We start from the raw sequence: 27,628 nt of genomic DNA, 5'->3' as shown, positions 1-27,628 counted from the left end.
TGACTGTGACTGGGTCACTCAACTAGATACATTTTAGTCTTGAACAGTAACAAAGATTATCTATTCTCAAAGTAACTTGACTATTATGTTATTTAGTATCAAAACAATAAATACTATTCTCACTTTTGTCAGTAAAGTTAAAGTTATTCAAGAAGTCCTGATTCAGAACATGGACACAGTATAAGTCAAAGGACCAGGTAATTAGGATTAGTTTTTAGGTAAGAGGAAAACCTGAACTCCCACATCTTACTTCTTGATCATTTGAAAGGGACTGTAAAAAAAACATGGTACAGACTTCAAATCAAATGTTTACTAGTACACAAAGAGAACAATGGAGTCATTAAAGCATTAATCTCTTCATCATTCTTTATTCAATCTAAAAACATACAGGTTCCTCCATAAAAATGCCCTTCCATCTTTCTTTTTTCAACATTTTCTCCTCCTTTCCCATCTGACAACATTCCCCGGACCTTCAAATACACTTCCAAACACACTAAGAATGAGTACATTTTCATTACTATTCCACAAATGTCTAAATGTTTTTTTACTGGAATGCAACAGGCTACATACTACTTTTTAATATGGTGGTTAACAGTTAATGAATGTAAGAGATTAAATGTGGTTTATCAAGACTCTTGTCTAAAGGAATGACTTGTTTCATTTACTCTGTGCACAAGATGGCAACTCCACGCTCATAGAAGCTATGTGGATCTTCCTTGGTGGCAATGTCAAAGTCAACAGTGAAGATGAGGTCAGATCTGGTGAAGTTCAGGTAAACTGGCAGAGTGACCTACAATGAGAAAAAACAAAATAAAATTTAGATGGCAAAACTTAATCTTCATGCCTTACGTTGTTCTAGCTCTTCTAAAAATGACCACTTCAAAGGAAGTTGTACATTTGTCTATCCAAATTCATACCATGTGTCTCTTCTCAGAGTTGCCTTGCTTGATCCAGCGGAGCTGAGTCAGAGGCAGCTCAGTGGAGATGGTGGTGGAGAGAGACAGCTTGTTGTTGGCACAAGTAGCTCCCTGCAGTTTCAGACCTGAGTAAAACAGTGAACAAGTTTAACGTTAAAAGTTTAATTTTACAGTATATTTAATGATATTTGAAGTTAGCACACCCGATACACACCCTGGGGGGGCGGGGTCTAGTTTAAGTGGGTGCTTTCATTTGTTCGCTTAAAAAGTCCTTTAAAAATTGCAATTTTCAGTTCATGCATTTCAATAGTGACTTAACAGCTGTTTAGTGGTAGTTTTTGGACTCTGCTTGTCTGACCTTTGATGCCAAAGCTGCAGGCATCCAGTGTGGCGCCCTGGGCAGTGGTGACATTGACCTCCAGACACAGCTCTTCCAGAGACCAGCTGTTGGCCTGAGCCACGTACTGGCGGGTCGCAGTGATGTAAGCCTCCGGTACAAACAGGCTGCCGAGACACACGTGGATGTTCTGGAGTGGTGGAGACAGGAGAAGAGCAAAATACCAGGAAAAAATTAGTGCCTTGGTTGAGTTTTGAGGAATTTATCACAATGTTACAGAGACGCACAGGTTTTATGATGTACATCAACAGTTAACTAATCTACCTTCAGTTCCTTTGCGCCACCGCTGGCAGCTCCCTGGGAAATGTGTTGCAGCTGCTTGATCCTCTCACTGAAGTCTGCCACCCACTGGATCACCGTCATGGAAGCTGGGACTGTGTAACGACACCAGCTGCGAGGGAGGATGCCTGCAGGGACAGATGTATACAACGTCCATTCACTTGAAGCATATGTTCTATTTTGTCTTGCTGCTCAAAAAGAATTTGGTGTGTAGTGATTTCTCTGTATACTTTTATTTTTCTAAAGTATTAAGCTAAACGTAAACTAATCAGAGAGAAAAACACAAGAGTTCACCTTTCACCAGGTCACTGATGAGTGTGCGCAGGTAGTTGGTCTGCTTCTTCTTGCCCTCACACACTTGTACCACATCAGACAGATCCTGACGGACCTCCTGGAGCATCTTGCCGCCCATTTTCACCTCACGCTCAAAGAACCTGAACAGTGGGTCCTGGTGGTTGTGTGTTGGAAGGAGATAAATAAAATCAGAGGCTTGTCTGATGCAGTCAGAGCCAGAAGAGAAGATGTATATTCATGTGCAGAAACTTCTGATAAATTTACCTGTTGTTACCTTTTGAATAAAACACAGTCATTTTAAACATAAAGAGTGTTGTGCGGCTTTCGGCACAGAACATATTTTTTAGGCTGGTCTCTTCAAGGCTGTTTGCAAGTCACTGATCTTCTTATTCCCACCATTACCTTGATGTTCTCCACTGTGCGTTTGAGCGGATTGACTGTTTGAGGCATGAGCTGCAGCCAGTTGCAGGCAGTGGTGTGCAGAGTCCTCATCCAGGCCGGCTGGGCATCAGAGGTGGATGAAGTACGCTCCTTCTTCTCCGTTTCATAGGCAAGGTCATCCTCATCCTCCAACATCTGCATTTTCAGCATCTTACCTATCATGTCAATGCCTGGGCAGCCCAGCAGAGGGAGGGAGTGAGTGGGAAGGGAGGAAGGTGGAGGAGAGGTGGAAAACAAGGCCATGGTGGCAAGTGGGGAGGAGAAGAAATTAATTGTGGAACAAAGAAACACATAGCTTACCTCAAGGATGCTTTAGTAATAAATTTGTTTCAAGAAAAAGGAATTTGTAGCAGACGGACAAACATAATAGGTCAAAAAAATAAATAAATAAATAAATAAATAAAAGAGTAAGACAAAAGACTCAACACTTAAAAGTAAATTCAGCCATTCAACATAGTTCAGCAATAAATAACTAATTAAAAAATTAGTTAAAAGTTAGTTAAAATAATTAACTGCAGTTTTGACTGACTGGACCTGTAAAGGAAAAGAATGCTAATGTAGGGCTGTCAGGGTTTGGGACAAGCTAAGGGATGGGAGTGAGGATGAGGAAGATGGTGAGTGTGGAGGGTGGTCCAAGGGGGAAATGCTTCAGGCATTGGGAAAGTTTCTTAAAAATAAACTGAGGAGGGTAATAATGGGGAGCAAGGAAGATTGGGTAGTTGTGTGGCTGTTTTGAATCCTGATATTGGGATGGGTTGGGGGTAACATCTCAGCAAAGCGACATGATGGCTGTGAAATACAGCTGCTGGAGGGTGAGGTGACACACACCCATCCTTTAGGCAGAGCACCTGAAGTTTTGATGGCTATGAACTGCAGCAAGGCTACAACTATAAGAGTTAACCTGTAAGACCGCAACACACAGCACTACAACTGGGGGTTACTTGTGATACCACAGAGCACTAACTGCTGATGTGAAAATATACAAAAATGAGAGATTAGCAAGTGTATCCTCAGCACATTTTTTGCCACCACATAGCATTCTGTCCTAAGCAGGCAGAAGAAAATTAAAATCTCAACCACTCATTTGCTCTGGGTTACCCTGTCAAAATAAGAGTTAAGACACTCGAGTAGAGAGAGAGAGAGAGATGGTTAATGATTGGCATGACATCCCAACAGATAGAATGAGGAAGAATAATCAGGATGTGCTTCCAGTTCCAGTGACAAAATACCAGAGTGCTGGCGATTAAGATGGTCAGTGGTAGCATACCCTGAGTAGTGAGCAGGACTTTCTCAGCATTGCTAGGCAGCCCAAGCCATGATGGAGTTTGAGTGTCAGGAAGCATCTCTACCCAGTGCATGAACTCCTCACGCCTGTAACAGATCAAAATAGGGAACTTACTGGTTGAGGTCATCAGGAGCAGCATCGTTAAATATTCAACACTGTAGAAGCAGTTGTAATTAAGTCAGCCACTACTGACCGAATGCCATCAGGCATCTTGATGTCCTTGTGTCCGTCAACCTTGAGAGCCAGTTTAAACTCGCTGTCAAAGCTTCCTTTGGTAAAGATGCGGTCTAGGAAGGTGATGAGCAGACGCTGGTCAAACTCATTGTCAATGCGGCCACCATAGATGGACTGGGCCATGAGGGTTTTCAAAGCTGCCCAGGGGATCTTGTCTGGTGCAATATTTTGACGGCCCTGTGTGTGTTTGTAGGAAGAAAGACCATAAAAAAGGTTCTCACATTTGGTCAAATCAATTAAATAAAGTTAGTACCTAACACAGAAAAAAAAAAAAATGTAATTCATAGATTGTGATTCAACAAATTATTTTTATGCTGACAACCTTAGCTGTGTCATCCAACCAGGTGTCAACAGTGTCACAGGCAGAACGCAGGTCAGACTCTCCAAACTCGTATTTCTTGGACCATCCCAGTGGTGCATAGCGTAGACGCTCCTGAATGACTGCATGGAACCATGCAAGCAGGAAGTAGAGACGAGCACGCTCATTGGGAGCCTGTTGAAACATGGACAACCTCATTCAGACAGCTAATGTGGCGTGTACAGCACACAGATGGTTAGTGATTACATTTCTTAAATGTTTGTTGGTGAATCTAATCACAACTCACCTTGCACATGCGAGCCACAGGAATGCTGCTGAAAGTCCTGAGCATGTTGGCCTTGACACCAGGAGGAGGTTCAAACACAAAGATTCGACCAGCTCGAAGCAGATTCACCGGCACCTGGCAGGAAAACACAGTACTCACACTTTAGAGGGGGAGAAAAACAGGGACTTTGGGACTTAAGGCAAGACTTATGGCAAAGCTCCATCATCGATTTCTTCAGTTCTAAGTGTTGGAGACCTTTTCATCTGCTTTACCTTGGGGTTGATCTCCATTGTCAGGAAAAGCCTGAAACTGGCGTGAGGCTGCATAGAGTGGAGCTTTTTCTCCAGCTGCATCAGCCAACCGGGGGCCAGATGGACATTCTCCAACATCACCCACCTGCAGCACCGAAACAGTTAGAACAGAAGTACAAAAAAATGAAGTCTGCATTTTCAGAATTACATGTAAACATTCCTAACCTGCCAGACTTGACAGCAGTGTTAATGTCTCTGTCAGCTTTATTGAAGCCCTCTGCTGAACCTGTGGACAATGGAAGAATGCAAGCAGTTATCACATCCTCACTGAAACATTTGACTCCAGTGAAGCGAGTTATGAGGCATGTCCTCCCTTACCAATAGAGATGGAAGTGATTTGTTTGTTCTGCTCAGCAGCCAGGTCTCTGACCAGCCCACTAGCATCGTAACCTGGTACAGAACACATCAACACTGGGGTGCTGGGCTTCACCTACAAATGTAAGGAGGATGTCAGCAACACATTCAAAAGCCTCAATGGCTTGACAGAACTACAGGCTTATGTAGTTAAAACTTTGAACAAAAAAAAAAAAAAAAATACACTACCTCACTATCAACAATATTCGCCAGGTCAAGAGGCTGCTCGACAATGTTCATGAAGCTCTCTCCCAGCACCTTTGAGACGAAAATGTGCGACATGGCCAGCAGGCGGTCGGGACGGAAGGCCTGGATCAGCAACAGCTGATGCACTGCCTGGCCAATGGGAGCTGAGGAGGAAGAAAAGATATAGTCTATAAATGAACCTGCCTGCAATTAACTATAATGCATCATTGTTCTCAATATACATGTACTCACTGGACTGCTTCTCCTCAGACCAGAGGTAAGGAACAGCCAGCTCTGGAGTGTTGCTTTCAAGCCACATGAAAAATTGCTGAGACAACAAAAACAAGTGATTAGATTCAGTTAATATTCAATGATAGCAGTTCATAAAATATTCCTCGATAGTCAGTGTGCTCAGATGTAAGTACGAACAGAACAGTCCTCACCTCGTCAGCCTCAACTTTGGCTACAAGGTCTTTGAATGCTGGCAGGCGGCTGAGTCGAACCATGGCCTCACTCTGGTCAGTGCTCAGGCCTTTTACCTTGGGCAGTGACATGCCAGTAAGAACAATCTCTTTGCCACGCAGGAAGTGCTGGAATTCTGCATCGTATGAGGGCTCACTGGAGGAAGACAAATTAAAGTTTTACTGGTTGATTTTAATTGGCAACACTACACTATTACTTCAATTAATTACTTAAATATTGGCATCTTACCTGGTCAAACCCTTCAAACTAATCTTGGCGAGCAGCATGGAGAAGGTTATGTGGTCTTGGTGCAGCATACCTTTAGCTACTCTGTTGAATGCCACCTGCAGTCAAGTAAATGACCAATAATATTGTTTCATCTTATTCATGCTGGCAAAGAAAATGTATCATTTATTTTTAATTATGTGGATCAAACCTGGAATAGGTCTTTGGTGATGACACTGAGTCTCTGTGAATGATCAGTAATGCTCTTGAGGTTGGGATTCTCATACAGCACTGTGTGGTAAGTGTCCAGGAAAAAGTGAAGAGAGTATTGGTACAGGAAGTGCATCTGGAAGAAAATACAAAGAGTTGGCATCATAAGGAAATGTCATCCTGAATGGTAATCAGTTTAGCTTTAAAAGGATAAAGCGACAATAACTTGAAACCCCACCTGGTTGAGAGCCTCCATTGTAAAGTAGATGCTGCTGCAGGCAGAAGACAGAGACAGGTATTGCTGAGACACAGCCTCCACCTCAGCCATGACGATATCCGTCTCCTCCACCTTTCTGGTCACCTCCGCTGCCTCTTTCTTCAGGTTCTCCAGAGTGGTAATGATAGTGTCATCGTCAAGGATTCGACCCTTGACCTCATTGAGGGCCTGCAGCAGGGATTTTTCCAGCTGACGCAGACGAAGCTGGAACTCACCTGAAAGAGAGGAGAGTCATTGATGGGATTTTTTTCATTTTGTTAAACTCTTTCAGTCCTGGAACCCAAGTGTGAATTCTCTATTGTGTTGTATCTATGTTAATCATTACCCTCCCCAGCTGTGCCATGTCCCTGTGCCCCTCTGCCCTATGATAGCACATCTGCACTGCTATGTTGTGTCACACCTTGCAGTTTGAGAAGGTCAGAGCGTTTCTCATCCACATCAGGTCTCTCAGCTTTTAGGACCTCATTGAGACACTGGCTCTGCAGGCTGCTTCGTGTCACGGTGAAGTTGACAAATGTAACACGAGAGCACAAGTCTGGTGGGAACTCAACCTGTAAAACAGAAGTCACATCAAAAAGCAAATTAACATTGTATCATAATTTTTATGAGGTAAATGCAGCACTCCGAGGTTTGACAGAGCTAAAAACATGTGTAGCTACAGATTTGGTTAAACCATATCGAAAAAACATGAAATCTGAATGAAACTCTACTCACCGTTGGGTCTCGTGTGGAGAGGAAGATAACAAATGAAGGAGACAGATCGATGTCCTGGTCTCCAAGTGTGATAAGGACACGTCCTCCAGTCCTGCGGACCTCTCTGTTCAGCACTGGGTTTAGGATGGGATCGTAACTTTCTACATCCTAAGGGGGGAAAATAAGGTGTGGATAAATAAATTTGGCAAAAACCTGATGGCTGTGAAGAGTGTTCACTTTGCAAATGTACAATTAATGCTGGCATGTTCTCACCTGGACCAGAAGTGGGTTTCCAAAACGTAAGGCACTCTCCAGATTCTTTCTGAAGGCATCATCCAGGAAACTGGTTCTGGTGATCTTGCGGTCTTTGTACTCATTCATTATGAACTCTGTAGCTTGGCCTGATGGATCGATGATGAGTGGATATCTAGAAAGGGCAACGATAATAGAATAAATTAATATGGACACAATATCAAGTCTAACTCACCTCCATCCTAAATATTTTTACAACAGAAAAATTGCAGTGCTAAAAAAAGAGAGATACTGACCTGTTGAACCTGTTCAGCATGATGGCGTTCTCAGTGCAAAGGTCATCAGCTGGGAGCGAATTGGCTTGCCAGCGCAGCCTCTCGTCAGCATTGGACAAATACTCAGTTCTAGCAATATCCGTACGGAACTGAGGAAGACATTCAAGACAACTGGAGTTAGAAACCTGAGAATAGGTTACCATTTGACAAACACATGTTTTGCATTTCCTGCAGTGTAAGTCGCAGGTTGTTTGGGGTCAGCATTTTTAGCTGGGTGCATCATGGTATGGCTAGAAAGTAAATATAAAGGGCATATCCTCCATTGATTACAACAGCCATTGTGCATCCTGAGAAAACAAAAAATAAGAACACTTGTGACCTTTTAAAAACTTTTTTCTCAATGACCTTAGCAAACAGTCAAATACAGCATCTATAATGTAAGTATAGATGTAAGTATAAGTTAGACTTGGGATGATGAGCTTGACCATGTGAACCATGTGAATGGGAGCTTCAAGTACCTGGATGTTGGCTTGCTGCAGGTGGTGAGACCAAGTAGTGAAAAGGTTCTGTCTCATCTGTTGTTCAAAGTAGCCAGCATACGTAATGAATGCTGCAGAAAGCAAACAGTCTCCAGCAATGGTGGACATCTGGTTCTTGAAAGTCTCACTGGTCTTCTCCCAACGTTCCCTTTCAGCTGACAGACTCTTCAGAAGGGCTGTGCTGCGATTGACCTAAGAGGGTGGACCAAAAACATCATTTAAATGCAGCAAGACACTTAGTTTACGTTGGAATGAAACAGACAGATAAAGAGGGAGGTCCAGTTACCTTGGCTTCAACTGCAGCCAGGTCAGCCTTAATGGCCTGGGCCTCTGAGATGAGGACAGCATACTCTTCCTTGTAGCGAGCAATGCTAGCCTCCAGATCTCTGATCATCTGCTCCACCTCTTCTGCCTTTGTCTTGTTGTCTTTGGCATCATCCTCAAGCTTCTGCAGTTCGTTACGCAGAGGCTCCACGCGTTTCAGCATGTCAGCATAATTGAGCTTGTGGGGGAACATGGTTACATTTAAAAGGAGTGTTTTCTTTGCCCACTTATTTCTAACACGATATTGTTTGGGGTTTCTTACCTGAGCAATAGCCCATTTCACCATAGGCCCGCAGGCCAGAGAGGCCCTGTTGACTTGGTCATAGTTGTAGCTTGGGTTGGACAGATAGTTCTTCTTCATCTTCTCACGGATGGAATCACTGGATAAAGTAGGGGAAAAAAGCTGTTTGTTATTTGACTGTAGATGATGCAGCATCTTATGTGCAGTTTAGAGAAATCATCGAAAATCACATGAAATTAACATGAAATTAACTATGAATGTTGTGTATGTTGTTGAATGTTGCGTACGATCATTTAGATTTTGTTGCTCGCTTGAGGAGGGATTGCAGTTTCTAGTCTTGTCATCTTTACTGTGACAAATACAAAAATGGTGACACTAAGCACTAGCAAGGATTAATTTATGTAAGTCAACCACAAGTTACCATCATTTTTTCCTGATTCGCACAGAAACATGTTCCAGAAACCTAAAATCAAGTAATAATCACAGTTGGATTTTGATTAATATACTGACGTGAGTATAATTTTGTTTTCATCAGATAAAGACTAAACACACGTTTTGACACTGGTACCTCATTTCTTCAGAGGAAAAGTTGACTATGCTGCTGATGAAATTGTCCCTGATAATAACTTGTCTTATTTTTTTCCAGTCATTGGTCTCTTCACCCAGCATAAGGCAGATAGACTCCAGGGCCAGTTTGACTGCAGCTGGGGGATTGGTCATAGCCCGCACTTCAACTAGATGCTGCCGCTTAATTGAACTCACCGCTAGTCAGGTGGAAGGAGGAGGAATGTGTTTGAAAGAAAAAAGTAGTAGAGGATGGGGAGAGCATTCAGAGAAAGAGGAGGATAAAGAATTGAAACAGAGGCAGAGGGAAAGACAGAGACAAAGAAGAAGAGGGAACTCTTTAGTAAAAAATTGCACAATACGTTCACTCTGATTTCACCTGATCTCCTCTGCAGAGAAGTTAACAATGGTGGGAATGAAGTTCTCCCTCATGATGATGGATCGGATCTGCTTCCAGTCAGTCGTGCTCTCTCCCAGGAGCAAGCAAATGGATTCCAGGGCAAGCTTCACAGCTGCAGGTGGATTGGCCATGGAACGCACCTCCACCAGATGCTGCTTCTTAATGGACTTAACAGCTATTAACATCAGGTGAACAAGGATGGTGATCATGAGGAGGCAGTGATTTAAACAGATCAAGTTGTCAACAAAAGTCCTTTGGATCTGAAGTGCAATAGTGAAATAATGTAATACAATGGAAAAGACTCCCAAAAAGTACAAGACTGGTAACTAGCAAAGAAAAAAAGCCAGAATAAATCAAAGATGAGCTTCTAGCCCGACTGCTGCAGAATATGAAGCGATACATTTATATCATCATTCATCATCATTTAAATAGATATGCGTTAAGAAGGCACTGTACCATTCTGAGCCTCAATAACAGCAGGCTCCACCTGGTCTAGGTCCTCTTTGACACTGAGCTGTTTGTCTTTGATCACCTCCTGCTGCTTGTATACAGCCTCCTGGATTTCTTGGCTCATCACCTGGAATCACCACAGCAACATTGTAGGAGTTTATTTGTCAGTCTTTGCGGTACAGAGCTAAATTGAAGATGTCCATGTTAAAATGCTCAGCTCTTTTCTCAACATAGACAAATAAAGATTTTTGCCCACCTTTTTCTTCTCTGCCTCCTGCTGGTCTTTGACCATCTTCTTCAGCTTGTCGTTGGCAGCAGCATTCTTTGTCTCCAACTCCTGGCTCTTGATTCTTAGGTCACGACGAAGCTCCTCCACCTTGATGAAGAGACATATACACAATCAGGAGTAAGAACTGACAAAATGACTTCACAGCATTTGAGAAAGAGGTGGAAGAAATTGCCAGTAAATGTATGCAAGATATTAAATTAAATAAAACTATTTATTATTTATTATAAATTATTTTACCTGATCAACAGTCTCCTTGATCTTGCGGAGACCAACGTTGAGGTGCATCTGCTGCTCTTCTAACTCACTGCGTTTTTCATTGAACAGATTGGCATATTGGTTGATGAAGTCCAGGTAGTGGCGAGGAGTGATGGCCATGGTATGGCCGCCTCGCTTGGCCAGACGGTTGTTTGCCTGTTAAAGAAAAAAAAAGAAAAAAGAAAAGGAAAAACGTGATAATGTCTGTCAAGTAAATATATGAAGTACACAGTAACAAATGTTGAAAAAAACATGTATTAACATTGCTTCTGAATATAAATCCTTACCTGGTGTAGTGTCTGGTGTACAAACACGCAGCCATTAACAATAGCCTCACGGTGAGATGGTGGCTGGGGCAGTTTGTCATAGACGATGGGCATGTAGTCTGGTACTTTGTAGTTCGGTTTCTCCAAATCCATCTTGCTGGTGAACTCCTTGCCAACCTGATAAAGGGCCTCTGTGGACCAGTCTCCGAACCAGTTCAACACACATCTGGCATAGAAGATGAGAAATTTCATTTAACACAGAAACCCCATAATTCCTGACATTTTCCACTTATGCAATAGATAAATTCACCCTCAGTATTTATAACATCTCTGTACCTGTTAAACAGAGCAGGAGATGTGGCAGCTCTGTCCTTCAGGCCCTCTGATGAAGGGTTCATAGTGAAAACCACATGGAGGTTTCTGATGACTTGGCTGGTGAACCACTTGTACAGCTCTTCATGTGTATCGAGCATCAGGCCCTCTTTCTGGGCTCCCTCCTTGCACTGAGTCATCAGGGTGGCATATTCATCTCCCTCAAACAGACCAGGAACCTACAAGCAAAAGGCAAATGTTAATATATTTAAAACTCGTTATATCAGAAATCCATCCAATAAGATCACAAGCACAAAGATGTGAAAACTGGCTCTGTAAAAAAGGCTTCTCTACAAGGTTACCTCTCCGTTGGCCAGCAGTGTGTTCATTCTCTCAAGGAAACCAGAATCCAGCACATTGGACTCATCCATGATAAAGGCTATCTTCTCATTCTTGCAGCCAGAGCGGCGCAGCACTGTACGCAGATCCTCATCAAAGTCCTCTCCTGTATATTTCCTGTGTACCTGTAAACACACACATTCACAAAAATCTATAAATACACAAAGCTAATTTCACGTTTACAATTCCAAGTAACTTTTACTTGTGTTTTACCAACCTTGATCTGGTAGACACTAAGTCCATTCATCCAGGCAACAAAGCGAGACAGAGTGGTCTTTCCTGCGCCACTCACACCAATCAACAGAAGATGGCCCTGAGGCTGACGGAAGATTCTAGAGAAAAACACACTCTCTTAAAAAATTGCTATCAAAACAGATATTTTAATTTCGTAGAGGTCAACAGCACCAAGATGCAAAATCTCAAAGTCTTAAACTCACCGGTCAATCCTAAGGACGTGGTCCAGCACCTCGTTGAAGAGCACCAGTGGAACATCCAACTCTTCTTCATAAAACACCTTCAGACGAGCCTTCACATAGTCTCTCAGCTCCTCCTGTTCCACTGGGATGTAGTCCTGCATCCACATACACAAACTCAGTGAATCTTGTAATTAAAATTAATATAGAAAAAAATATATTACAGGAAGAAATCTTGGCATAGTCTCCTTGTCCATTTTACCTTGGAGAGCCAGTTGCTATAGAGGATAGGCCTGTTGAGAGCCTTCTCCTTGTCAATGTTGGGGAAGTGTTTGAGAGCCACCGTGTCAATGTTTTCATCTGTCCACCTTCTCTCTTCATCACCAACCAGCCTGTATAATTCCAACCACAAATTTTCATATATTCCACATCAATTGTCCAAAAAAAGACATGTCAGAAAAAAAAAAAAGACAACATAAAATCAGAGTATAGTTTAGCCTCCAAGTTAAACTCACCTGTCTTGGAAGAGGCGAAGGGCCTCATGGGCCCATATGCGGATGAGCCCCTCAACAGGCAGAGTTTCAAGTGGGCGCAGGGCCTCAAAGATTCCTCTGACCCAGCGGGTCATCTCTCTGGGAGAGTAGATGTAGTGTGGTTGTGTGTCCTGGGTGAACCGCTCCTGGAGAGGGTTAGCCAAGCAACGTATGAATAGCAAGCAGGCAACTTGACTATGAAAGTTACCAATAAAACATTTCTGTGACAGTATTTGGTCAACAATGTTTTCATTATATGGTCATGTCTGTTACCTGAGACATGGTGTAGAACTCGACCATAGCAGCAGTAAGAGGCTCCGCATAGGTACGTAGAGAGGGGATGAGGCGCAGCATGGCACGGTTGAAGGTTCCATAAATCTGGGTAAGAGAGGCTGGGCCAGGATAGTCCACATAGACCACGGGGACATGACGCAGGAACCTAGAAATGACACAACATGGCCACTGTTAAGATTTGTTTAAAATACGGCATTTTTGTGTGTGTCATTGTCATTTCTAGTCTTTTGTAATTAACAATGATGTTTTGATATCTAAGCTCAAAAGTTTATTTTCTACTCAGATGTTTAGCCCAATAACTGTACCTGTGTGTGAGAGGCTTTCTGCCGGGGTCTGTGGGAGGATTACAGGCACCAACGAACTGGATCCTCTCCAGTTTGACCCAAGTCTGGTCTGAGGTGCGATAGAAACCCCCATGTTCCACCATCTGCAACGAAACAAAAATCAGGGAAGCTTTAACATAGAGAGCCAATCGCAATGAAAACATATTCCAACAATAATGCAGCTACTATTGTAACCATTTGTTGTAGATGCATCATACCTGTCTAATGAATGAGATGACTCTCTGTGTGCCATATTTGTCCATGTCTGGCAGATTGATCTCATCACAGAACAACACCAGCCATTTTCCCAGCTGGACAGGAGCAAGGACCACACCGTTGGGGGTACGACGGTACTCACAGTAGTGGTCGAAGGTCTTCAGCAACAGCTCTGGAGTGGTGGCACTGGAGAAGTTCAGACCTACAACCTAGCAGCAAAAAATTATTGCGTTTCAATCAGGTTACAACCAAGTCCGAACAATTAGTACATGTACATTTATTTAATTTCAAGAAATTATGGCCAAATCTCTCACCTCCATATCAGGCAAAGCCCTGAGGGCACTAAACAGGGTCATAGTCTTTCCAGAACCAGGAGGTCCACACAACACCAGCGGTTTGTGCTCAGCCAGCCATGTGTAAAGCAAAGCCTCGTGACGAACAGTGTCCAGGGTGGGAACCACAACATCAGGGGATGCCACCTTGTGGGTCTCTACCTCAATCTGTGGCACCTTGCCCTGCCAGGACTGCCATTCACCTGAGATGCACACCTGGGTGTGGAAAGGAAATTAATTTAGTTTTCTTCTGAGGTAATTAAAAAAAAAAAAAAAACAAGGATTGTACATTTACTCAAAACAATCCATAGTTGATAATTACACAGAAGCTATACCTCATAGTCAATGATAGGAACATTGGGAGCAGAGGGTAGGGGCACAGTTGTAATGCGACGGATGTATTCCCCAAGTTCAGCCCTCATCTTCAACCGACCATCACCAGAGAAGGACCACAGCACGGCATAGATTAGATACCTCTGTAGAAGCAAAATACCAGTTGGGGGGGGGGGGGGGAGAAACTGATTTAGTTCCATGTAAGGTATAAATGATAAGTGCACTATGTGTCTTTAAAGTTCACTTTGAGAGAATATATTACCTGCATGTATTTTTCCAGCTGATCAATGGGCATGGGGAAGTCAGGGTGGTTGTTGTTGTAGAGAGCCACATTACGGCAGGCCTGGTGCATCATTGAGAATAGGGAACCTAAGCACCGCAGGCGGGTGAAGTCCATGATGTGCTCCATCTTGGAGGCATGTTCTAAAGCCTTAATCACCAGGCCTGTGGAGGTGAAGTAAGGCTGCAGGATAGCTGCAACATCACGCTGGATCTAATATAAAAACACACATTAAGACGTCAGTAAAGAAGAACTGTTTGCAGGTCTTGTTTTATTTTCAGTAATTTTTTAATTACCTGCAACATTGGTGATGCAGCCTCCTCCTCATCTTCTGTGCCCTTCCTCTTACGCTGAGCTTCATCCTCTCCCTCATCTAATGGGATGCTACGAATGCGAGCCAGGAAGTTGTTGAAGATCATGTCAGTACTAAGAACATCCTCGCTAAACCAGACCATACCACAGCGAGACACAGTGGCCAGGGTGGCATACTTCAGGTCCTGTACCTCAAACATTACACGCACCTGGAGAATAAGATAGAGGAGGAGAGCAAGAGAGAACGAGTCAGAAAACAGAAACTATGGATAGAATAACAAACTCTCTTGAACTGGACCAGATTAAAATGAACTATCTATCCTTGAAGTGCTGTGCTTTTACATTTGGTGGTAAACTGAGTCGTTCTCCGTTGGGCAGGGTGAGCAGCTTGTTGTCATCCAGGACTGAGTTGAGATTTTCAACCCACTCAGGATCAACATCACCATCAAAGATGATCCACTGGCGCTTCTGCAGTTCACCTCTAACATTGTCGATGATCCTAGAATGTAAATAAAAATAATTTTTATAGGTTTTTTTTTTTTTTTATTCTGTTTTGCAAAATCAAAATTAGCCAACACCAATAACCTTCCTAACAGACTCACTTCCTGAGGATGTGTGTGAATAAGCCATCAGTCCATTCACGAGTGTTGGGGTCCAGAGTTCCATACAAGTGGTCTTTGCTGATAGCCTTGGGATCAATGATGTGGGCCACACCCTCAACACCTTCAAGCCTTTCTAAGGCCTTGAGCAACACCCTCCATGCCATTGTCTTTCCACTACCTGAAGGCCCCACCATCATCAAGCCGTGGTTGATCTGTGTGATCTGGTACAGCTGGAGCACCTGGGGGTTGGAATAACCAAGTTTTGCTTGAGAAGTGTAGAATTTGATCCTAGACCTATAGGGGGCCTTCTGTTGGGAGTCTATTTCTAGAAATAGGAGTTATAAATAGGCATATTAAGTCAATCTAGCTACATACCTTCTCCACCCACATGCTGCCCACATCATCACCATCTCCATAAGTGAGATACATTTCTGTGCAGACTTTCTTCAGCTCCTCCCTCAGAGCAGTCATCTCTCCTCGCTGGTACTGGACTCCAGGGAAGACGTCTGACAACAGGCTGAAAAGCAGAGGAATGTCCTCTGCCACCAACTTAGGTACCATGGTCTCACAGACACTCTGGATCAGAATCTAAGGTACAATGGGAAATTAAGTTAACCAAGTTAAGGTTAATTCATCATTGAGTCAACATTTTCAGTGGTGTAAAACCAACACCCAAATTTTATTTTCAATTCAGAAAATGTTTATTGTTTTATACCTCTTGTTCAGGAAGGTTCTCAGCAATCTCATTTTCATCAACATCTTCTCCACGTTCAAGCTTCTCCCTTTTGATCCTCTGGATGCGTTCACGTTTGACATTGCCAGCACTAATCAGCACACTCTTGAGAGCTCTCAGGCCAAAATCGTAGTGACTCTGAGATGATAGCTGCTCATCGCACAGCCTGAAATTGATACATTGGATTAATTCACAGAAACAAAAGCATTCGCACAAAAGGTATTTAAACTAGTCTGAAATGGATATAGTACATACTTGAAGAAGGGCACAATCTTCTTGGCGAGGATCTCAGCAGTACGGAAACCTTGAGAGTAGAGCATGACCTGTGCAATAAGCTGGCGGTCAGGCTTGGTCATGGCCAAGCTGCGGAACAGCTTCTTCAGATTGTCAGGGAGGTTGGAACGACCAGCATAGCCAGGATTCATGGTGATGAAGATGGCCATATCTGGGCTGACCTTCACTTGCTTGTTCAGAAGTTCTGTGGTGACGGGAACACCTGAGAGGGGGAAATAAGATGAGATTCTTATTCACACAAAAGCTTTACATTTTTAAATTCACAGCAGAATTAAATCCATGTGCAAAGCATAAAATTTTCTACCACTTGTCTGTACTTACTCCTCTTGTTCCCTAGCCTGTACCCTATATACATTTTGTTAAAGTCTAAGAATTTTTTCTTAATTTCTAAAAAAAAAAAAAAAAAAAAAAAAAAAAAAAAAAAAAAAAAAAAAAAATACATTTTGGAATAATCATGGACCCAACTTTTTTTGGCAACTACTCTCTACTTACTCCTGTCTCTGTTGGGGTTGCTGTGCTCTCTCAAGGCCACCTGGATGTACTGGACCTGCTGGGAGACAGCAGACAGCATTCTCTCCTCCAAACGGTTGAACTCGTCAAAGCAGCCCCAGGCTCCCACCTGACACAGACCCACGAAGATACGACCCATGGCCTAAAAAAAAAAACAAAAAAAACAAGCAAACGAGATAAACAAGTTAAACGACCGCTGTCAAAACAAAATCCCAGAACAAACACAAAAATAAAATAGTCTTTTCTGGTGTTTTTGGCAATAAAATAGACAAAAAATAAATATTCAGAATATTTATGTACCTGGAAATCAAATGTCTCATCACAGTTAAAGACCAAGACAAAGCGGCCGAGCTGATGTCCAAGGGCTTTCACAGACTCAGTCTTCCCTGTGCCAGCAGGACCTAGAAGACAAGGCAAACTCAGTGAATATCAATGCTTTTAAGCCTCTACATTCACTATTAATTCTCTTGAGATAAGAAGCATGCCACATTTAATTTCCATACCAAATGGTGATCCTCCAAGACGGGCCTCCAAAGCTTGGGTCATCGTCAGATAGCAACGGTCTGTCAAAGGTGTCTGGACAAGCTTGTCCTGGACACCCAAGTACTCAAAGCCATAGTTAAACTTTGCATTGGCCATCTGAATGGAGAGCTGTTGCAGGACATCTGTCTGCTTGGGGTCAAAGTAGAAGCGCATCTGACTGAGCCACTCAAAGGACTTGGGGTTGTCGATCTTGTTCTTGATCAGAGTCCTGGTCACATCACGTTGGTGAACCAGCTCAGTGATCTATTAGAGAGCAGCAGAAAGATTTCAATGAGTTTTCATTTAATACAACCATTCCTTTAAAAAAAAAAAAAAAAAGAAACTAATACAAATTCCACTGACCAGGTGCTCCAGTTTCCTCCGGCGGAGTGGGGGCTGTTCCATCAGCACAGTGTCAGCCAATACATTGAGGGTGGCCTCCACATTTGACAGCACTCCTTGAATCGGTGACATGTCCCCACCACCAGCAATAGTGGTCAATGCAGACTCAATGTTCTCAGACCAGGCAATCTGCGCGGACAGGACCACCAGCTGGGCCTGTGCACAGAGGAAACAAGTACAATTTTGCAAACATAACAATGATGACAATGTGACATGACAATATATATTGAATGCTCTCATTACTGACCTGGTAACGATCGATCCAGTTGATATATTGGCTCAAGTCAATGGCTGTGCCCTTGTTGAAGGCTGTGACCTCTGTCACAGATTCTGCTAGCAGCTTGGCTAGAGTCACCCTCATCTCTTTCTCAACCAAAGTCAACCACTCGTTGATCTTGGGATGTTCTGTGATAGAGACTGGTGTCTTGTAAAAAATTTCTTCACCTTCTCGAGAGGAGATTCCCAGCACCTCAGTGTTGTCATCATTGAGCAGGATGCTGGAGACGCCAGCAAACATTTTCTTGAAGTGTTTCTGCAGTTTGGCCACATTCTTGCTGTTACCTATGATCTCAAGCAGGTCCTCGTCTCCTACAAAGTAGAACCTGTGAACAAAAAGAACAGTAACTCATTAATCAACATACTGTAGGACAGTGATTCAGAATAGTCAACATGATCATTAATTTCAAAATTCTCTTAATATGGACCAGCTCATTCTACCTCAATGTAATTTTCATACCTGGGGAATGAGGATCTCTCTCTCTCCAGATATTCTCCGAGAGCTTTCTGAATCTTTCCCAGAAGGTCAGCCAGACGCTCCAAGGACCTCTGTACTCCCTGGATGTTCAGCACATCCATTACCAAAGGAGACTTTGTCACCTTCTTCATCAGTGCCAAGAACTCTGTGCTGATGCTGTGGAATAAAGAAAAGCAACAAAATTAGTTTATAAAATAAGAAGTGCAATGGTATATTGATAAGTTACTTATTTCTTTTCTCCAGCTAGAGGAAAAAAATCCCTTAAAACTGGACTACCCAAATTTATATACAAATTCTATTTTTAATCTACCTCTGGAATCTCTGGGTTTCTACAGGCAGCAGATGTTTTATGTCAGCACTGCCTGTGAAGATGCCTTCCAGATACACCCAGCGACGCTGGACATCGATCCAGACGTCAAACAAAGCCATGATGCGATTTAACTTGTCCTCCCAGCTCAAAGCATCTTCTTCAAACACCTAGGAGAAAAAGATCGTGGTGAAGAGTTCTGAATTTTTTTTATATTTATATAATTTATTATAACTCTTTTCTCAATGAAGACAACATGCAACCATTTACCTTGTAGTATGGTGACAACTTCATGGCAGACACGCTGTTGATGTGTTCTTTGACCTTGTTGAAAAGGTCATCCCAGCCTCTAATCAGACGGCACTTGTTCTGATAGTTCACCAAGTCAAGCTCATATGAGTTCCACACTTCACGGATCTGTGAACCAGAAATGTGCAATTATGGAAGCTGCAGACAAAGATGTAAACAGTCTCCTTTAAGCATCATTACTGTATTGAAAAATCTCCAGCTTGCTTCACCTGTTTGAGGAACTCTTCCAAAGCCATTTCTCCCTGGGCTACCAGGAGAACATCTTTCACCACCATCTCATTTTTCTGCAGATCCACATCCCAGATCTGTCCCAGGGTCAGCTCTGACAGGACCCAGTTCACATGAAGACGCTTCATCAGCTGCTTCCAGTGGCGGTCCTTGAGGGCCTCAGATTTTAGCTCAATCACCAACATGTTGACCTGGGGAGAAAAAGAAATAAGCACATAATTAAATAAAACATTTTTTTTTTTTTAATCTAAAATTTGTGCTCAGTGGTAAAATCTGTTTGCCTTACCTTTAGATATCCTTTAAGAAGCCTCTGGACATACTCATAGGAAGCATACTGTCTCAGTCTTGCTTGGAAGTTCTTCAGCTGGTTCAGAAGACCATCCAGGTTCTGACGAAGCTGCACATGACAAAAACATGACGACAGTTATATGCAATTTCGTTGTATGAATATATAGACAAAACTTAATAAGAAAAATAATAACTAATATATTACCTTGCGAGGCTGTACAGACACCCATGGTTGCTCTTTCATTTGGTCAATTTGCTCCCAGACCTTTGACAGCTCAGACCACACCTCCTTCAGGTCATGTAGCTCTTCTAGTGCCACCTTTAAATTACCGCAGAGAAAGACAAGTGGTCCGGAATGCATTTACTTTGTCATTCCTTGTCTTGGAAGAGAGTACAGTCCAATACAGCACAGGAGAAGAGCAGATACTTTGACATTCAACTCATGACTTCATGTGTGGAAACTTTACCTGCACCCGCTCTTCACTGCCACTCAGCAGGCCAGTATCAGTGAGCTCCAGGGCCTCCTTGGCACGGGCACACTTCTCCCTCTCAACCTTCAGGCGGCCAAAGTTGCCTTCATAGATGGTCAGAGACTGAAGAGCCTCTTCTGGACGTAGGTTACCCTATTGGGACAGATGGAGACATTTGATTAATTCATCATCTGTGTTTATTTGTATATTTACACCCGCTATTCTGTTTTAAATGAGCAGCAACCATGTATGTATAAAAAAATAAAATAAAATAAAAAAATTAATCGGTTGTTAGTAATTGTACTGTATTCAAAATATAATAAAATGACTCTTACAGCAACTGGTTTGGTCTTCTCCCACTCATTGAGCAAGTCAGTGGTGCGGTTTTCCACAGCTTTGTCCTCCTGAACAATCTTCATTTGCAGGTTGGCCACCTGCTGCTGGATAGCAGTATCTTTGCGCTTCATTATGTCACTGAAAGCTCCCCATTCACCTTCAATGTTGTCGATGTAGAGCCAAGAAGGAGGGAACTGGAATCTCTGCTTCTCCAGCAAACGCTGGCCATTACGGAACAACTTTGGAGTAAAGGAGGGAAAAACTGATTAGAACCAAAGCCTGTCTTTAAAAGATGTTGTCCTACAAATGAATGAAGAAAAGGGTACTAAATATTTTAGAGTACTTACGTCCACATTTTTCTCAAACTGCTTGATCTTTCTCTTTAAAGTCTGGACATATGTGATGAAGTTAACAGCATCTGAGGTGCTGGCTGTGTCTACAGAGTGTTGCTCCAGATCTTGACGGGACTAGTGAGGGAACAGAAAAAGGGGATTAAAAAATTGTATCTATTCACAAAATAATCTCTTAATCTGTGTCCTTCTAAATGTTTTTAAAGATGGTTTAAACATTTCGCTATAATATTACATGTTACCTTGGAGATCTGGGCATGGAAGTCCTGCATGTTCTGTCCAAGCATCTGTCCAAATTTGCTGAGCACTTCCTTGTGCCAGGAGTCATACTTCAAGTTAACCTTGGACTGGACCTGTTGTCAGGAACAAATCAACATTTATTAAAATTCCAGTTCTACAATAGTATTTTTCACTTTGCATTGCATTCTAACAAATTTGCTTCAAAAAGGAGAACTCACTTTTCATTTGAAAAATGGTTTAAATGTATAATATTGGGTTTTTTGGTAAGGTTGGTGAGAAACAACATACATACAATATAACATCATCAACTGAGTCATTATTACCTTGCCATAGTCAATGACTACAGGCCCAAACTCTTTTCGTGTTTCTGCATTGTCAAATGTTCCTCGTGCTTTTCGAATCTGGACCAGCAGAGCCTGCCACTTGGTCAGATCTTCACCTAGACGATTATAGATGTTCTCTGCTTGCATGTCCCACAAACACTGGTACTGCAGCCAAACCTGGACAGAGAGGTTAAAAAAAAAAAAAAAAAAAAAAAAAAAAAAAAAAAGAGTGAGTGACCAATAGAAGAATATATAGAGGCATATACATTGAGGGAAAAAATATTCCCCAAAAATTAGAGAAATGTTTATTTGCGCTCTCAGGCCAATGAGGCACTTACCTTGACATACTGCTCCACTTCATTGACGATGTCTTCAACTGCATTGTAGGCCTCTTCCAAGGCTGCAGGTCCATCTGGCATTCTGGTCAAGGCATTTCTGTAGAACTTCTCTTCCTCTGACAACTCATAGTGGACACCCACCTAGTGAAAAAAAGGAAAGACTGCTTATCACATCTGAACTAAAAGAAAGCAAGAGTGTTTCTCAATTAATATGCATCACATACTATTTACATACAGATCTGTGAGAATCACTGCCCCAGTATTAAAACTGTCTTTACCTGATATCTCTGGCTCTGGATTCTGGGAAGGGATAGGATGACCATCTTCCAGGCAAACATCTCCTGGTAGAGCTTGTAACGGCAGTCTTCAATTGGTGGGTTTAGGTAGATGACCTGGTTAGTAATCCTAAGCTCATGGACAACATTCTGGAGAAATAAAAATTAAGAAAATTGTTACCTCTAGCCAGGTATGAAAAGATTTGCAGGTTTTGAATAATGTATAGACATATAAAGAAGACGTTACATAAAGCAATTCGTCAAAATTTGTACCTTGATTTTGGGCTCGCCTCCTGGTTTGTGGCTGACTTGTGGAGCTTCTGTGTCCATGTCCACATCAGCCTTGTCCTCTACTTGACCTCGTAGCACTTGAGTCCAGGCCTTAAGGCCAGCCTGCAAACGGACTCCCAGGATCCGCTCGATCTAATGAAACAGGGCAAAACTCAGTGCTGCTTCAAGACCGTACAAGTGTGAAGAAAATATGGTTGAAATATTCATTGCCTTGATACATTCAATATGTAACAAAAAAGTAGTTATGGCTAACCTCGATGTCAAGCTTGTTGACCCAAATAGGCAGGTTGGAATAGGAGTGCAGATTCAGATCATCCACTGCCTTTTGGACTCGGTTAAGGATGTCAGAGAAGGTCTTGTGGTCAAACATACAAGTGTCCAAAGAGCGGACCTCCAGATCAATTTTCTCCTCAATCAGTAAGAGGTCATCCACCTGGAAACAACATACACAATTTAGGATGTCAATCAATGTGTATGTTTAGAATGCTTAAACATTTCTTATGTCATTATCTAGACCAGGTGTATGTGACTGAAAGGCCTTCACTACCTTCTCCTGGAAGTTGAAGACAGTCTCAGCCAACCTCTGAACATAAGGATCAAGCTTGTAGGACTCCCAGACCAGAGTGATTCCTTCAGTAATGAGAGCCTGAACTTCTTTCTTAAGTCCAGCCACCAGAAGTGAGATGGAAGACCTCTCCTCCACCTTCTCACAAGTGCGCTCATAGGTACGAACACTCTCAATCAAAGAGATGGCAAATGGGTAGAGCTGGTTAGCTTGATGGGCTTTGTTGACGATGGCCAAAGGAACACGGAAGCTCAGCCACTTGAGGTTGCGGACCTCCTTGGACAAGGTGATGATCTCTGGCAGAAAGTTGACTTTAAGCTTAAGCATGTTTCCTGTGCGTCCGCGGGCACGAGTGCTCTCAATTGTGAAGATGCGGCCAGACACACCAAGATTACGCTGCTGCACCTGATTTACAAAAGAGGAATGAAAAATATTTAAAAACTGAGCGAAGAAAAAAAAAAGAAAAAAAAAAGAAGAAACTTGCAACGTCATGCAGGGAAGGAAGAGAACTATTTAAAATTATTTGACAAAACGGCAAATGAATACCATGTATAGATACTGTTGTGTATTTACATAAATGGCCAACGCCATACCTTGCGCGCCCAGTCATCAAATATCTCTTGAGTGTTGAGTTTTGCCCTGAAGCTATCTCCATCCTGCTTCAGCTTCAACCCCTCCACATGGTTTTCCCAACCTTTTCCCAGAACGTCCTCCACCCTCTTCATGTATGCAGTCAGCTGACGGTCAATCTGCTTAGCCCAGATGATGGATCCAGACACAGGTGGCAGGTCCCGAACATGGCTCATCTTACAGGCCTGACTCTGAGGATACTGCACTTTGAACTTGTCATGCAGTGACTCAATGTCGTCTTTCACACGTTGGATGAGTTGCGTCTGGTACTCCCGGATGGCACCACGGATGTGTGGGCGCACAAACAGGGCATTGAAGCGGGAGAAGATGCGGAACATCTCGTTAGCATTTTTGGCGGTTCCCAGCTGATCACGCAGACGAGCTGTGATACGTGTCTCCACACGGTCAATGCGCTCATCATAACGCTTCATGGCAGCTTCCCAGGCTTCCATGCCTTCCTTCGACACATCCAGACCATCAACCTCTTTGACATTTTCATATGCCAGGTTAACCTCCTCTATGGCGTTTGCATCGGCAGCATCAAAGAGAACTCCAGCTACCTTCATATCTTGAGGTTCAACTGTCTCTCCAGGGGCATGCTGTGGCACAGCAGAAACCTGTATACAAGTTAGAGGAACAAATATTCAAGCAGGTGCAGATAAAATAAGACATCCCATATCTTTATTGTAACAGTTACCCAGTAACAAGGACATTTACCTGAGGCCTCAGCACACGGACGATTACAGCTCTCAACTGCTCATGCTGCCGTCTGAAACGCCTCATGTGATCCAGGCGGGATTGGAGCTTCCTGTGGGCAGGGCTCAGACGCCACACCATCTTCAGGTTTTCTTCTCTCTTCCTCTTCACAATGTCCCTGAGAAGCACCTGAAGTTTCTCATACTCATCTTCCCAGGTCTGGAATACTTCAAAGCAAGCCACCATTACCTGCACACACACACATAAGTTGAAAGTTAATTTAGCAAGAAGTATGACAGCAGTTAAAATAAACACGCATTTCTGTGGTAATAGGTATCTCATGAATAAAGAGCAAACCACACTAACCTTTTCAAATTCTTCATAGGCAACATGCATGAGTTTTCTTGTGCCCAACACCTTCAGGAGCTGGGAGCTCAGGTCCCTGGAGATAGCCTCTACAAGACGCAGGGCTCGCTGGATGGGGTATTTGGTGTTCCTAATCTTTTTCAAGTGAGTGAATATGGCCATGAGAGCCTGGCGGATCTTATCAAGCTCTGAGGCAGAGAGCAGGTCATTGAGAGGAAAGTCTTTCATCAGAGGATTGTAGTCGTTGACTGTTTCCACTGCCTGCTTCAGACCTGTGAGAAGTGCAGGAAACACAAATCTTCATTGTTTCAAGTACTGTGAGAAAGGAGAGCACAACTACCAAAAACTAAGGGCATTTGTACTGACTTTTACTCACCAGTGTCTGTGTCAAAGCTAACAGTAGCATGGAAACGTTTGCCATGTTTGAGGATGTCCAGTGTGAGAAGAACCTCAGGACTCTCTCTCTTCTCTTGGATCCTGTTAAGGGCTCTTTCCAGGTTCAACCAGAAACTGATCTCCTGCAAGGCTGTGCCCGAAGCTGGGTCACGATCAAGTTTTGTGACCTGTTAAAGGGATGGGTGTCAGATAAAAACAAATCCAGTTTCTCTCCAGTATGAGAGAAAACAGCATTGTTTTGTTTTGAATAATAGCTTTTAGACAGAAATAAAAGAATGCCTCTCACCTTTTGGATCTCCCTAATCCAGCGGTTAACTCCAGATTGCAACTGGTTAAGGAAGGTTGGGTCCTCCACTTTGTCACCAAAGTCAGTTACCTTGGGCTTCTCCCCTCGCTCATAGCACTGCTTGGCAATGTTTGTGATGATGGGGTGGATGAGGAGGCTTATCTCAGGGATCTCAATGTTCTGCTGCAGGTGGAGAAGTCCCATCTCCAGCTCAGCAATCTTTTTCTCTACGGAGGGAGCCATTTTATCCCCATCTCTAGAGAGTAGTGACAGTAAGTTTTCTATTAATTTTCCAAATTAAATGTTGAGGTTCTGATTAAATTTTATTGATTAAATTAGGAACATACTACCTATTCTGAGAAATACCTGTCTGCCTTGCCCGATTCACGGATATAGGATTTGAAGAAAGGTGCGACAGCATTGCTGATGAAAGAGTGCAGTGTCTCATACGGCGAATCCTCACTCAAGGTCAGAACACGAACTTGGGTCGATATGGGCTTGTCTGCATCAATGACTCCTGTCCTCTTGATCAACGCTAAGCTGTAAGGAAGAAAATAAATGCGCTCATTTCAGAATTAAATGAAGCGGAAGCTGAGTGCCGCGTACTAAAAAAATAAATAGAGGTGGTTATTTGGGTAAAAGAAAGCATCCTTCTACCCAAATAACCACTTTTTTTAAAATTATGGTATGTTTGGACTTAAGTAATTTAGATGCATTATTAACCTGTTGGACTTGATCCCATAGTGAATGTCAATGCTGATGTTGTAAGTAATGCACTCTTTCTCTTCCTCTCCTTCATCGCCAACATCCTCTGTGTGAAGAACAAACAAAAATCAAAGTCTGAATAAGACCACAGAAAATTCAAGAAACCATAGTCATCGAAACCGAAGTCATCATCAAATCATTAATTTTTTTTATTTCTAATAGCCACTTATTGCAAGCAGCACGGTGTCATGGCATCAAAGTACTCTGTACATGTTCGCTGCATATTTAGTCATTAGAGGGTTACACTAGAAAGTGATTGCTAAAGGCCAACAAAACTACTCCGTGGTTGATGGTTAAAATTAATTATTCAGAAACAAGACACCGGTTGATGCCAATGTATTTTGAGACATAGCGTTGCAAAATGACAGTGCAATTAGACCTTTTGATCAACTTCCATTTATTTATGTCCCCACCATCCTTTCCGAGTGAGGTCATAGCTTCTATGAAAGAGAAAGCCATCTGCAGAAACTCCATTCCCTGCATTGCAGCATCAGTATTCTTAGTGCAATAATGTGACTGTAGCTGGGAACCCAAACGCTATGGGCTCATTCTCTGTGGCTGTCTAGTCATGTGCAATGTCAAGGGATCAAGGTTTAAAACTCATAAACCACAAGTAAGGGTAAACAGCTCTGGATTCTCCTGAGGTAAATTGAACATAATGTGTTCACTGACAAAAGCTGCTTCGCATGATAAAATCCCAAGAGCGTGGACACAACATGACTTGCAGTTATGACAAAGCACTCATTCTCTAAATACATTTCTGCGATTTTTAACCTTTGCAGCTGCTTTTTAATCTCTTAAACTGGGGCATTCAGTTTCATTAGCACTGTACGTTTGAAGCTGTAGTTATACAATGTCAATGCGAACTTGCATACATTTCTCCAATATTATATCAATATTAACATCTATCACACTTTCTTTAAATCACTGTAAGACTGAGCAGCTTTTTTATGTTATCCTTAACCAATTTCATTGACCCCACCCAATGTGGCGTACTTAGCCTTACAAACGATTTAATGGATGGAGATGGCAAACCATGTCAGTATTGTGTCTACCGGGCAGTCAAATAAACAATCATTAATTTAGCCAACGCTGTTTTTCAGCCTTTTTACTGTGGATAATATGTTAACGCGACATAAACATTACACCCATAGTAATACTAAGACTGACATAAAATGATCCTGGCGTTAATGTAATCTCAGTGATCCGTTTCTTCCAAAATGTACCTTTGAGTGCGCTTCTTTCGACCAGGACGGTGTGGATCTGGGGATCGGCCAGAAACTTCCTCATCTGCTCCACGGCGCTCTTCTCCTCTAGGGCGGTTTCCAGGGAGGCTGGGGCCTCGCCGCCATCTTCCAGGAGCAGCGGCACCAGTTTCCGAATGTGTTTCTGCAGCACCGAGGTGTCGGCCACCGTCTGGACGGCGGACACCTCCATGGTGCCGGAGTTCTCCTCCGTCCCCCCGCCGTCGGACATGGTTTTTCAGGCGCTCGACTACGGCCTGTTGTCGGAGTTAGCAAAGCAACGAGACTGAAAGCGACGTTTCGCCAACTGACTGCAGCGTCTGACGGGTCGGTCGGACGTTGACTGCCGCTGTCAAA

The 27,628-nt window shown here is 42.8% G+C and overlaps 1 protein-coding gene across 1 annotated transcript; it reads right to left on the bottom strand.

The window, feature by feature from the left end:
* Positions 1–343: 343 nt before the first annotated feature.
* On the bottom strand, positions 344–27,628 carry dync1h1 (dynein, cytoplasmic 1, heavy chain 1). Its single transcript, XM_029493104.1, has 78 exons — positions 27,254–27,628; positions 25,986–26,073; positions 25,629–25,802; positions 25,263–25,518; positions 24,957–25,143; positions 24,581–24,852; positions 24,236–24,463; positions 23,482–24,135; positions 22,871–23,293; positions 22,577–22,756; positions 22,306–22,455; positions 22,036–22,182; positions 21,758–21,898; positions 21,420–21,596; positions 21,099–21,209; positions 20,854–20,973; positions 20,506–20,745; positions 20,168–20,323; positions 19,906–20,019; positions 19,699–19,809; positions 19,394–19,603; positions 19,146–19,292; positions 18,879–19,045; positions 18,551–18,724; positions 18,062–18,416; positions 17,776–17,970; positions 17,394–17,676; positions 17,191–17,291; positions 16,873–17,032; positions 16,342–16,582; positions 16,069–16,252; positions 15,729–15,941; positions 15,354–15,592; positions 15,094–15,250; positions 14,736–14,960; positions 14,422–14,652; positions 14,162–14,302; positions 13,809–14,042; positions 13,497–13,703; positions 13,261–13,382; positions 12,935–13,100; positions 12,644–12,807; positions 12,391–12,520; positions 12,153–12,286; positions 11,933–12,047; positions 11,679–11,840; positions 11,341–11,555; positions 11,026–11,230; positions 10,721–10,894; positions 10,451–10,570; positions 10,201–10,321; positions 9,724–9,919; positions 8,802–8,919; positions 8,502–8,717; positions 8,195–8,407; positions 7,698–7,825; positions 7,423–7,576; positions 7,171–7,317; positions 6,857–7,007; positions 6,418–6,671; positions 6,181–6,315; positions 5,994–6,088; positions 5,726–5,900; positions 5,535–5,610; positions 5,286–5,446; positions 5,061–5,172; positions 4,908–4,968; positions 4,704–4,827; positions 4,453–4,566; positions 4,170–4,340; positions 3,807–4,024; positions 3,596–3,699; positions 2,290–2,498; positions 1,888–2,041; positions 1,579–1,721; positions 1,276–1,444; positions 918–1,042; positions 344–790 (listed from the first exon to the last, which is right to left on the bottom strand). Exons 1-78 carry the CDS (start codon positions 27,501–27,503, stop codon positions 662–664), a joined length of 13,923 nt encoding a protein of 4,640 aa, XP_029348964.1. The 5' UTR covers positions 27,504–27,628; the 3' UTR covers positions 344–661.

Source organism: Echeneis naucrates, chromosome 22, assembly GCF_900963305.1.
Source record: "Echeneis naucrates chromosome 22, fEcheNa1.1, whole genome shotgun sequence".
Classification (NCBI taxonomy): domain Eukaryota; kingdom Metazoa; phylum Chordata; class Actinopteri; order Carangiformes; family Echeneidae; genus Echeneis; species Echeneis naucrates.
This window is presented reverse-complemented; position numbering and strand designations above follow the sequence as displayed.